Raw genomic sequence first — 12,692 nt, 5'->3', positions numbered from 1 at the left:
GTGTGTGTGTGTGTGTGTGTGTGTGTGTGTGTGTGTGTGTGTGTGTGTTATAGGCTGCTTCACCAGTGTGGTGAAACCTACGGACCCCTTTCTCAGAGTAATGTTTTTAAATGCATAAAATAAAATACATAGTACTACAAAAGAAACCAATTTTAGTGAAACAAAGTTATTGAAATATTTCTTAGAAACAAGCAAATTCACAAACCCCAGGTTTAGAACCTCTGGTCTAAATGATCTCTAAAGTCCCTTCTAGCTCTAATATTCTATGAATTTCTTATTCTATACTTTATCATATAATTAGTTATTATTTATATCTTTAATTAATCTTTTTATTGTGATTTATATCTAACTCACTGTCTTCCACCAGCTCTCTCTATACATCAACTTATCATTTTTCAATCAGTGTTATCATTTTTCTTTCTGGTATTTTCCAATTAGTATTTCCTTTTGTGTTCCATGGCGCATCATTGAGAGTTAGGAGATGCAGTTTCCCTCCCAACCCAAAGAAACTATGTTGGAAGCAATTATCTTATGATCAACCTGGTTAGCACTGGAGACTGAGAGGCTGATTACAGGGAACTAATTGAGACTCCCTGGTCAACAGGGTCTGTCACATATCTTTTGCTAACATTGATAGAGTCATTTTTAATTGGTGTGTGTGTATGGGGGGGGGTGTCTTCATGACCTCATTCCCTACAATTATACCAAGATCAATTTAGGTATTTATTGGTAGGTATAGAAAACAATTCAGAAATACTGGATGATATCTAAGATCCCTTTCAGTTCTAACATTTTATAATTCTTTCTTTCTACCACACTCATACCTGTATTATATCTTTATCTTGTTGCATGTTTTTTCAGATCTCCATCACTTTTTGATATACATTCTATGATCTAATTTCAATTATCTGTACTCAATCATCTATCTTCTTAACATGCTTTTAAGGTGGCCATTATTCCAGTTCCCTGAACTTCCACTTATCCAGAATTATAAAAACAATATTATAATAAAGCATAATTATATGGAGTAACATTAAACAGGAATTCAGTGGTTGTCATTGCTAGTAGTCCTTCCAGTCTACTGGGCAAAGTACTGTGCACTCCAGAATCTTCTCAGGCATCTACTCTCACCCCTTAGATGCCTGTGAAATATTCCCTGATGACTCCACCCTGTCAGTTGCCTGAGGTGCTGCTATTGCAAACACCCATAGCAGCTGTAAAAACCATGGAGGTTATGGTATATGTAATGTGACAGTTTAAGTCTGGACCATTTTAAAAATAGATACATGAAAAATGGATAATGGCTATGACTGCTAGGTGTACTTCAACTAGTCACCCCATTAGGCCTGAGCTATGGGGTTCTTATTTATTGTTCTTTTCTTTTCGGTTGTTCCAGTTACTCAGTTATGCAAAATACGTCCAGTTTCAGATATGGAGAGTTTATAATATGTCTGTTATCAATATTACCTGTTTTCTGAAGATCAATTTAACCAAATAGGGAGAAGATTGTTACTAGTAGGTTGGTCATTTGGTGATGAATTCTTTGGCCATAGAAACCCATGAAATGATGAAATGTACAAAATGAACATCAGTCCTGTATGTCCCTTTCTTAATTCTGTAGTGATGGTGGCAGAAAAGAGGACAGACTAATATTGCATATACTGTCAGATGAGGTTTTGCTTAATTGTTTTGTTTTGTGAAAAGGGAAAGTTCTGTGGAGAGGGAAAATGTTAAGGAATATCTGTGGTGTAAAAACAAAAGCAAAAGTCATAGAATTTTAAAAAAAAAGTAAAAGGAGCAGAGGATTCTAAGAATCATACATTTTAAAAACTGTATAAGCATTAGCTTGGCATTCAGTACTCTAAATGTGATGTCTTTGTCTAATAACCAACAAAAGGACATACTGTTGGGGAAATGGAATCATAACTATAAATGAAACCAAAAGACAAAAATAAATTGTAACTCACATATCCTCCTTAGACAAAAAAAAAAAGAAGAAGAAGAGGAATTGGCAGAGTTATTTTTATCTTGTCCAAAAAAAACCTCATAATTTCATTGGATAGTTAATCATCTCCTACATTGGTATGCTTGCTAAGCATTTGCAAAAAGGCCACCAACAAGATAATTGCAATTTATATGCCAACGTAAGAATGAGGAGGTAGAGAAATTTTACAACAAGCTCATAAGACCTTCCAAATTCAATCAACATATACTTCAATATTTGGTACTTTCAATACATAAGGGAGGAAAGTAAAAAAAAAGTTGGAAAACATGGTTCAACGGTAAGAAACAACAAAGGACAAAAGCCTAGAAATCACACAGAAGCTTTATACCTATATATTGTGTACACTTTTTTCAAGAAGAGAATAAAAAATTCTAGACATGGTTAGTACTAGATAACATCACTAAAAAGAAATTTATCATATATGTATATATATATATATTGTGAGGCAACTGGGGTTAAGTGACTTGCCCTGAGTCACACAGCTAGTGAGTATTATGTGTCAGAAGCCGAATTTGAACTCATATACTCCTGACTCCAGGGCTGGTGCTCTATCCATTGCACCACCTAGCTGCCCCAAAATTTATTATATTTTAACAGATAAGAAAAAAACATTACCAATGTGGAAGTCATTTCAGAATTAACTTTCTGTTTACATCAGACCATTGAATTATTATAGCAAAGATTAAAATCATTACCAAATTAGACAAAAGGATAAAAATTAGAAGGTATGACTTTCAATTGAGGCAATTTCAACTAGATTCACTTTAACAAGCTCTTGACAGCAGAAAATGGGGGACAGATAGAATAAACATCAACATAGACTGTCAATTAAATTACCCATGTAAGTTTAACCTATGTAAATAAATTGCCACAATGAGGACACCAAAAGATCCTCAAAACATCTTCAACCAGAAAACACTTAATTTCCTTGCAAAGCAGAAAGATATGTCAGCCAAGGGAGATGCTAGTTTTAAAATATGCTGATTTATAAAATTTTATGGAGAACAGTCAGTGGAAGATTATGAGAAATATCATCTCACAAAACAGTGAAAGGTAGTAGAAGGAAAAACAATCTTACAGAAAGCTTAGTGAAAGACCAAACTAGGCCAAATCATCCTGAAGGCATTTAAGGATGAAATTGAAAAAAAAAAAAAAAAAAAGGATGAGATTGAAAGGACAACAAACAGACTAAAAATGGAAAAGATCTACTGAAATATTCTATAATACACTATTTTCTCCTACAGTCATCATGGGGTCAACATATTTGAACTCTAACAGGCCCACTGTGCTGAATGTACTATTGGCAAAACTTGAATCACATCAACCTTGACATTCTCACTATAAATGAAGCCAGAAGTCAAGTAAACAAACATTTATTAAGCACCTAATATGTGCCAGATACAAAGAAAGTAAAAAATAATCTTTGCCCTACAGGTGCTCATAGTCTAATGGTGGAGATAACACGCACAAAATTATGTACAATAATGAGACCAGAAAAGTCTTCTTTAAGGTGCGACTTTAACTAAGAATTAGAGAATTGGAAGAAGCCAGGGAAGCCAAAGAGACAGAGGAGAGAGAGAATTCTAGCCAGTGAAAATACTTGGAGTCAGGAGACAGAGTTTTGTTCAAAGAACAGCAATGAGACCTGTGTCATTGGATTGAAAAGTATGTTGAGGGGAATAAGGTGTCAGAAAACCAGAAACCTAGCGAAGGGGCTAGTTTATCAAAGGCTTTTACATTTGATGCTGGATGTAACAAGGAGCCACTGGAGCTTACTGATTGGAGGGACTGACAAAAATCAGACCTGTACTTTGAGGAAATCATTTTGTCGGTTAAGTGGAGGATAGGTTGGTGTGGGAGATATTTGAGACAAAGAGAATAATTGGAACATTATTGCAATAGTAGAGGCATGAGGTGATGAAGGCTTGCACCAAGGGGTGGCATTGTCAGAGGAGAGAAGGGTATACATGAGAGATATTTCAAAGACTAAATCAAGAAGATTTGGCAACAGATTGGATATGGGGGGGGCAGGGGTGAGAGAGAGTTGAGAATCAAAGAGGAAACCTATGTTTCAAGCCTAAGTGACTGGGAGGATGATGGGGCACTAGACAGTAATACGGAAGTTAGAGAGACGGGATAGTTTAAGGAAACAATAATGAGTTCTGTTTTTTGACATGTTGAATTTAGGATGTCTATGCAACATCCATTCTGTAATGTCCAATACGCAGCTGGAGATGTAACTAGAAGTCAAAAGAGAAATTAGAACTCGATAAGTAGATTTGAGAATCATCTGCATGGAGATGATGATTAAATCCATGGGACCTGAGGAAATTGCCAAGCAGAATAGGATAGAGGATGAAGTGAAGGACCAGGACAAAAGGAAGCTGCAACTTACAAGTTCTTGGAAAGGAGGAAGTAGAAATGATGCTAAAGAAAATAATAATAGGAAGAGAAATTACATCAGACCAAGCATACAAAGAGGCGATCCAAGATAGAGGTGATAAAGTTCTGAGGGCATTGATTCTCAAATATAGGAAAGCAGAGAGGATACCAAACACTTATGTAATTCATGGCCCACTAAAATTTTAGGGTTACATGAACCAGATCTACTCCTAGGAGCCCACTCCTAAAGGATAATATTTTCTCTGATTCATTGCCAGAGTTACTACAAGAAAATGTGCTAATTTATTTATGGTATAACTCATGCCTAGGCTTCCCCCAATATGAGTAAAGATATGTCTCCAACTCCTATACAAGGGGATCAATGAGACAATGTGATTATCAAGTACGGGACAGCCTTTAATCTTGAACAAAAAATGTAGAACTACTCATGAGTGCTCCTAGAAAGATACAAAAACATATAAAGCACTCCAATAGTCCATCACCTTACTTCCTCCAGAAAGGAACTAAATTTGGAGTTGCTTTTGGAGTAAACTTTTTGACCATCCAGTGGCATCTTCTTTCCCACAGAATCCAACACAGTCCCCCTGTAGTAAGCCACTCCTGATTCAGACTATTCTGGTAACTCAGGTTTGAGATGGAAATAAATGTGACACTTGTAGAACACTTATAATTAACGAAAGGAGTTTGACTTAGCCATAGCAGGGGAAGAATATTCATTGATTCAGGTGACCACAACTTCTTTGGATTGAGCTTGGGTCATGCTGGTCCATCAGTCAGAAACCTAAGGTAGGAGCCAAGTGTTCTAAAAATATCCCTGATACACACTTCTCAGACTCTCACAATATTAACAGGCTTTTGTGAGGCCTCTCATAGCTGAAGAGCCCAGAGATTAAACTCACCTCCCCAAAACACAGGTATACCAAATTAATAAGCAAAAAAAATTGTGAAGTTTCTATAGGCTTACGCCTACCTTGATGTTTGTAGAAGCCTGTCCAAAGCCAAAATAATTAAGAAAATAAAAAATAAATAGCTAACCATATCAATAAAAAAATAAAACTTTTTTTTAAGCTGGCTTTCTTCTTCAGAGAGGCCTAGACCTAGATGATCTTCTGAAATATGTAAGGCTCTCCCAAAATGGACTTCGAACTTGGGGTCAATTGGAAATCAACCTCTCACCTTCAGTGAAAATCAATTTCTCCCCATGGATCCATACAATACTGAGAGCAATACAAAATTAAACAAGTGATCACTAAAGATGTGTGGTGCTCCTGAAAAGAGTTTGGGCACTTGAGGGTCGATTGGAAATCAACTCTTCAGAACCCAGATTAGCCCCTTCATATCAGTTCCTGCACCCTTCGCTAAGGAAGACTCACTCCTGCCAGAAGGGGAAGCAGGAAGTTGGGGCCAGAGGCCACCACTCTACTCACAAAGAAAAGGGGTATAGAGCTAGAATTGTATCTACCTGCTCCCTTAAATATTATTTGTCTAGGGGATATGATCAGGTTCAATCTAACTTTGGAGACTTGTGTCATTTTGGAGGTAAGCAGGACCCCAAGCTCTATATCTAAGGCTTGGCCCCCTTTCCCACCAAATAATAGTTCCACAATGGGCATACGTTGTAAATATCAAAGAAACCCATTTATCCAATTCATAGCAAAACCAGAAATCAGTGAAGGTATACATAGGAGAATATATACGAGATAATTCAGAATGAAATAATGAGATGACTTAGCTCAATTAAGAAAGTCCTAGATCTCACCCAACGGGAACTCTCCAAAGTCTCTAGTGCAGCAAACAGGAGATAGACTGCCAGCTCCTCCCATTTCTTCCCAGAGTCTTTTCTAAGTCTTCAAAGGAGACTGGCTGAAAGCTGAAGCTCTCACCTTTTGCCAGCTCCATCCTGCCTCTCATGTAGGGCAGAGCCTTCATCTCTACTGATAAAGAGAGAGTCCCATAGCAGGGGTCTTGGGGACTGGAGTTACATATGCATATGTCCATGTTCTCTCAAAAATCCTCCACAGGGGATCCATTCAGTGAACTGGGGACCTTTCTTGGGGTCTCTACTACAGTACTGGCAAGTTGCAACTTCTCAAGAGTTATAGGGTGACAGCCAGTTTGTATTCTGGGGGATGGGTTGTCTCTATTCCTGAGGCTCTTGGGTTTACCTGACTGATGGTAGCAGTCAGTTAGTAGTTGGTATTGATAGTGGCAGACTTGCTCCTACATAGGGCTTGCTCCCCTCCATGATGGCTAAGGAGGTCAGGCCGGAAGAAGGGTTAGTGGTCTGGAGGGACTACTATTCCTACTATTCCTGAGGTTCTTGGTTTTAGCTTTGACTGTTCTTCAAGTAGACTTTGTGCTATCTCCTCCATGATGGTTGCATATACCTCTGCTGAGCATATATCTTCTTGTTTTATGTTTCATTTGACATTAATAATCAGGTCTTCAAGCAAAATGTGTCCTTTGTTTTATGTTTTTATGGAATTTTGTATGATTTTAAAACATGCCTAGAAATCATCTTATTGGAGAGCCTTCAAGGTGGCATTTTGATTTATTGAATCAATTCCTTTTTTAAATAGTAAATAAGCAATAAGAACAAGTGGGATCTTATATTTTCTGCGCCCTTTAGTCAATTGTATAACTATAAAAATGTAATCTGTTAGAGAATATTTGCAGGATTCTCTTTGTGCCATTTCTTATGCCATCTTATTAAAAATAACAATATATATAGATTATTCTTATAAAGATTTTCTAAAGATAGGCAAGCAGGCACATGGGTAAGTGATTATTGACATGTTCTTGATTGTCTTTTTGTCTAATAGTAGTGTGTGATTTTTGAGATTAACCTCTTGAGTATGTATACAAGAACTGGAAACCTATTTTGCCCACTTTGGGAGAAATAGACTCAAAGCATGAGTCATGCCAAGAGTATATTGGGAGATTATTTTTTTTCCTTGTGACTTTTTAAAATGCTTATTTTTGCAAGCATTTATTATCTCTCCTTCTCACTATTCTCCCACCCTACCCCACCCCCATTGACCAATAAAAAAGAAAAAGAAGATTCTATTAACATGTATGCATAGTCCAGCAAAACAAATTCCCACATAGTCCAGGTCCAAAAAGGCATGTCTTTTTCTGCATTTTAAGTCCATCAGTTCTCTAGCAGGAGATGTGTGTCATGTTTCATCATCAGTCCTCTGGCGTAGTGGTTTATCCAGGGGTGGGGAACCTGTGATCTCAAGGCCACATGTGGCCTTCTAGGTCCTCAAGTGTGACCCTTTGACTGAATCTGAACTTCACAGAACAAATCCCCTTAATAAAATAATTTGTTCTATATCAGATTGTGCGCCATCTTGGGGACGGAGGGAGGGAGGGGGAGAAAAAAATTTTTTTAAATTTTTTTGGGAGAAAAATTTAAAACTCAAAAGCTTATGGAAGTGATGGTTGATAAATCAAAATAAATTAATAAAAAAAATTTGTTCTGTAAAACTTGGACTCAGTCAAAAGGCCTCACCCAAGGACCTAGAAGGCCACATGTGGCCTCAAGGCCACAGGTTCCCCACTTCTGGTTATCATTGATTAGAGTTCTAAATGCTTTCAAATTCATTTTCCTTTATAATATTTTGTCATTATATAAACTTTTTTCCCAGTTCTGCTCACTTCACTCTGCACCAGGTTATAAAGGGCCTCCCCATTTCCTCTGAAACTATTTCATCATTACTTTAGCACAATTATATTCCATTCCATTCCATTCACATATCATCATTCGTTTAGCCATTCCCTGGTAGGTGGGCACACCCTTACTTTCCAGTTTGGAACTACTACAAAAAGAGCTGTCATAAACATTTTTGTACATGTTGGTCTTTTTCTTCTTCCTCAGATCTTTTTGGAGTACAGGACTAGTAGTAGTATCACTAGATCAAAGAGAATGCACTCTTTAAGTAACTTTTTGGGCAAAAGTTCCAAATTGCTTTCAAAGATGGTTGTCCCAATTCACAGCACCACCAAAAACACATCAGTGTACTTATTTTCTCTGAACCCTTCCAATATTTTTCATTTTCCTTTTTCACCATTTTTGCCAATCTGATAGGTGTGAGGCAACCTCAGAGTTACTTTAATTTGCATTTCTCTAATTATTAATAGTGATCTGGAGCATACAGTTGTTAATAGTTTGGATTTTTTCTGCTAAAGACTGCTTATTCATATTTTTTGGCCATTTATTGTTCAGGGAATGGTTCTTAGTCCTATAAATCTGAATCCATATCCAATTCATCTTTAATATGAGATTGTTGTCAGAGACACTTACTGTAAAGAGATTTCCCAGTTCTCTGTTTCACTTCTATAGTAGGACATTTTCCAGGATTAACTCCATGAAGAAGTAACAAACAAAGGGATATATTTTAGTGGTCAGCCCCCATGATTAGACCCAAGAGCTTATAATTTTGCCATAAGAGGCATTAGGAAACCATTAAAGGGTTTTGAGTAGGGAAGTGACATAGTCAAACTTATTTTAGAAATATTATTTTGGCAGCTTTGTGAATGATTAATGGGAAAGATCTGAAGCCAGGAGACTAATTAAAAGACTTTTTAGAATAGGAAGGAGGTGATTAGAACCTGAATTTGAGAAATTTAGATGGGAATGGCCAAGTGGCAATTGATGTCACCAGTTCAAGAAAGCAATTAGGTGGGATATATTGATTTGGGTCATCTGAATAGATGATTTTAAAAAAGGCAGCTAAGGGACACAGTGGGTAGAGTGCTCAGCTTGGAGTCAGGAAGATTCATCTTCCTGAGTTCAAATCTGGCCTTAAACACTTACTAGCCATGTGAGTCTGGTCAAATCACATACCCTGTTTCCCTTAGTATCTCATCTGTAAAATGAGCTGGAGAAGGAAAACGGCTCTAGTTATCTTTGCCAGGAAAACCCCAAGTGGGGTCATAGAGTTGGATATGACTGAAAAATGACTGAACAAAATAACAATTGGTGTTAAATAATAAATGTATATATATATATATATATTTTTTTTTTAAAAGACTGGAGGTTTTTTCCTGCCATCTAGCCCAAGAGGGAGTCAGGGCAAGGGAAGTTAAAGACAAGCAAAGTGCATCTTATTGTTATTTAGCCTCAAAGGCCAGTTTGGAGATGGAGATTCTGGAGGCTGGAAATGGGACTTGAAGGGTTGATCCTAAAGGGGTAATATGTCAGAGGGAATAGTAACACCAGCTGCCTACTGGGAAGCATGTGCTTGAACCAAGGTCAGCTGGTTCACCCTTTTCCCTCCAGCCCCACTTCAGAGCAATGCTCATAAAGAGGAAGGATTCCTACCTAAATAACCAAGGAACAGAAGATACCTCATTCACAGACAGTCCCAGTATTTGGGACTCTGATAACCTTCACTTTTACCATGAGGCCCCAAAGAAGGAATGACACTTAGGGAGGCATCTTAGTAAGCCAGAACCACTCCTTCCTCCAGAGAGCCCAGAGGATTCAGGGGATCTTGGATCATAAATTATAGGGGAAGGGCAAGAATAGGAAAAAGAATGGAAGAGGATCATGAAGTTTTAGAATTGGACAGTGCTTCCTCTAATCCAATGCTCCTTCCTCCATTTTACAGAGGAAGATACTGGCATCCTAAAAGGTGAAGAGACTTTGTCCAAGGTCACACAGTAAGCTGAGTAGGTTTCAAACCTAGGTCCTCTGACTAAAAGATCAGTGTCCTTTCTTTACATTTTCTTTACATTGTTATGGTAGGGGGAGAATAAGATAAGAAGAGTACTGCTGTTACTTTCTTCCTTCTCTCCCATAGCAGAAGCTTGTATATTGCTGGAGCTGCCATGTCAGAAGGAGAGAGCAAGGACAGCGTGGGCAGTGAGTGTCCTGTGTGCTATGAGAAGTTTCGGGACCTAGAGGGAGCCAGTCGGACACTGAGCTGTGGCCATGTCTTCTGCCATGACTGCCTTGTTAAGTACCTGCTTTCATGCAAAGTGGATGGGCAGATCCAAAGGACCATCATCTGTCCTATCTGCCGCTATGTCACCTTCCTCAGTAAAAAGAGTTCTCGTTGGCCCTCTTTGTCATCATCGGAGAAGAGTCCCCAGACCTTGGCAATCCCTGTGGGCTTAGATAACCTGCCCTCTCTGGATGCCTTGGGACACACAAACCCTCTAACCATTCCTCATCCTCTCTGGGTTCCTTCTCAGGGCCAGACGAGGGTACTCACCCAAAGCCCTTCATTTCCCAGGGACCTGCTGCCCAGCCTAGTCCGAGAGCCCCAGATCTTTATCATCAGTCCACATGGGATGCCACTAGGGGAAGAGGACAGTGTCCTGCCCAGGCAGAGTCTAGCTGACCTCTCAGAAGCATCTCCAGCACGAAGTTCTTTCTGCTCCTATTGCTGCCGTTCTCGAGTAATGCTGCTGCTAATTCTCATCACAATAGTGGCTGTGATAGCCACTATCCTTCCCTGGGTCCTACTGGTGAGGAAGGAGGCATGACTTTGTCTGGGGATGCATCTGTACAAAGTCCCATTAAAGAGCAGCCCTAGAAGCTAAGAAGCTTCTGAGCCAGACAGAAACCCAGAGAGCTCAGCCTCACACAATCACAGATATTTTCAGCATTAGAAGGGAAAGGACAGAAGTCTTGAGGGACCCGGAAGCTAAAAACAATGCTGGTTCCATCTAACTAAGCCACTCGGAGTTCTCAGGCAGGGTTAAATGACCTAGGAGAGGATGGGGAAATCTTAGTATAGTTCTGCTACAGGATTGGGAAAAGTGGTGGTTTTTTTTCCTACCAGCTAGCCCAGGAGGGAGTCAGGGCAAGGGAAGTTAAAGACAAGACAAAGTGCATCTTCTTGTTATTCAGCCTCAGAGTCCAGTTTGGAGATGGAGATTCTGGAGGCTGGAAATGGGACTTGAAGGGTTGATCCTAAAGGGGTAATATGTCAGAGGGAATAGTAACACCAGCTGCCTACTGGGAAGCACATGCTTGAACCGAGGTCAGCTAATAACATCCCTTTGCCCTCCAGTCCCACTTCAGAGCAATGCTCATAAAGAGGAAGGATTCCTACCTAAATGACCAAGGAACAGAGGATACTTCATTCACAGACAGCCCCAGTATTTGGGACTCTGATAACCTTCACTTTTACCATGAGGCCCCAAAGAAGGAATGACACTTAGGGAGGCATCTTAGTAAGCCAGAACCACTCCTTCCTCCAATAAAGGAGGGGTCTATGGAAAAGGCCTTCCATTCCTTTCCTGTTCAGGCAGAACAGAATCCAGGGGAAAGCAGAAAGTGTTGAGGCTGCCTCTTCCCTCTTCTTATAGGATCATGAGCCCTTCTCTTTCCCTTCAGGGAAGGCTTTATTGCTCACTGATCTGGCATGAGACCACAGAAAAGACTCACTGATACAAAAGAAGTTCTGGCTTGCCAAAAAAAAAAAAAAAAAAAAGGCTTCAACTAGAGGGGAATGGGTCAGGGTTAGGGGACCCAGAGATGTTTCCCCCAGATCTACTCAGATAATCATTCCATATTTCCTTGAGCTGGTTAAGGTTGTTATACAAGATGAGAGGCTGAAGAAGACATATACAGCTGGTTGACCTCCAAAAAAATGAAGGAGCTGGTCAAGAAGTTTAACACTGTCTATGGTGGATCCAGGAACACTGTCCATGGTCTCAGCACCATGCTCTGTTAACTAGAAGCTAATAAATAAATAATGATAATTATTATTATCATGTATGTAATACTTTAAAGTTTATAAAGTGATTTATAAATAATAACTTGTTTGATTCTCACAACAACCTGGTAAGTTATTTTTCCCATTTTACATGGAACATTTGTGGACTGTGTTACAAAGGATGGGGCAGTCCATATTTAGCATAGACATATAGATAAGTCTAGGATGCCTCACTCCATATTTCAGAGAGACTAGAATTCCATTTTTGTGGGAAATAGGAGGACAGCCATGGCTGGGCTATCATTCCTTCATTCTCCTATCTTCAAAAAGAGTATTGGGCTTGGAATTATATCTATTTATATCACCAGTTATTTATAATATAGGGGTATAATTTTTTGAGAGGATTGATCATAAAAGCTACATTCCCTAATTGTTGAAGGGCAGAAGGAGAGAAATAAATTCCACCCCCGACCTGGAAAGTTACAGTTGACTTAATCTTAGCTATGTTAACTTCACTGCCACAAAATTCTTATGACTAATATTAGCTAACATTTATATAGCATCCTAAGATTTGTAAACAGTTTACATCTATCCTGTCTTTTAAACCTCAC

At 38.9% G+C, this 12,692-nt stretch overlaps 1 protein-coding gene across 3 annotated transcripts in view; it reads left to right on the top strand.

The window, feature by feature from the left end:
- Positions 1 to 11,857, top strand: part of RNF222 (ring finger protein 222) — a 14,048-nt gene extending 2,191 nt beyond the window's left edge. The window contains exons 2-3 of one of the 3 annotated variants that reach the window (XM_027857223.1): positions 10,024 to 10,084; positions 10,216 to 11,857. In XM_027857223.1, coding sequence (XP_027713024.1) covers positions 10,244 to 10,903 — 660 coding nt within the window. In that variant the 5' untranslated portion in view covers positions 10,024 to 10,084; positions 10,216 to 10,243 and the 3' untranslated portion in view covers positions 10,904 to 11,857. The remainder of the gene's footprint in view (positions 1 to 10,023; positions 10,085 to 10,215) is intronic. The other 2 variants (XM_027857222.1, XM_027857220.1) reach the window with 2 other exon arrangements.
- The last annotated feature ends 835 nt before the right edge of the window (positions 11,858 to 12,692 follow it).

This window comes from Vombatus ursinus, unplaced genomic scaffold, assembly GCF_900497805.2.
Source record: "Vombatus ursinus unplaced genomic scaffold, bare-nosed wombat genome assembly UNPS02011916.1, whole genome shotgun sequence".
NCBI lineage: Eukaryota > Metazoa > Chordata > Mammalia > Diprotodontia > Vombatidae > Vombatus > Vombatus ursinus.
This window is presented reverse-complemented; position numbering and strand designations above follow the sequence as displayed.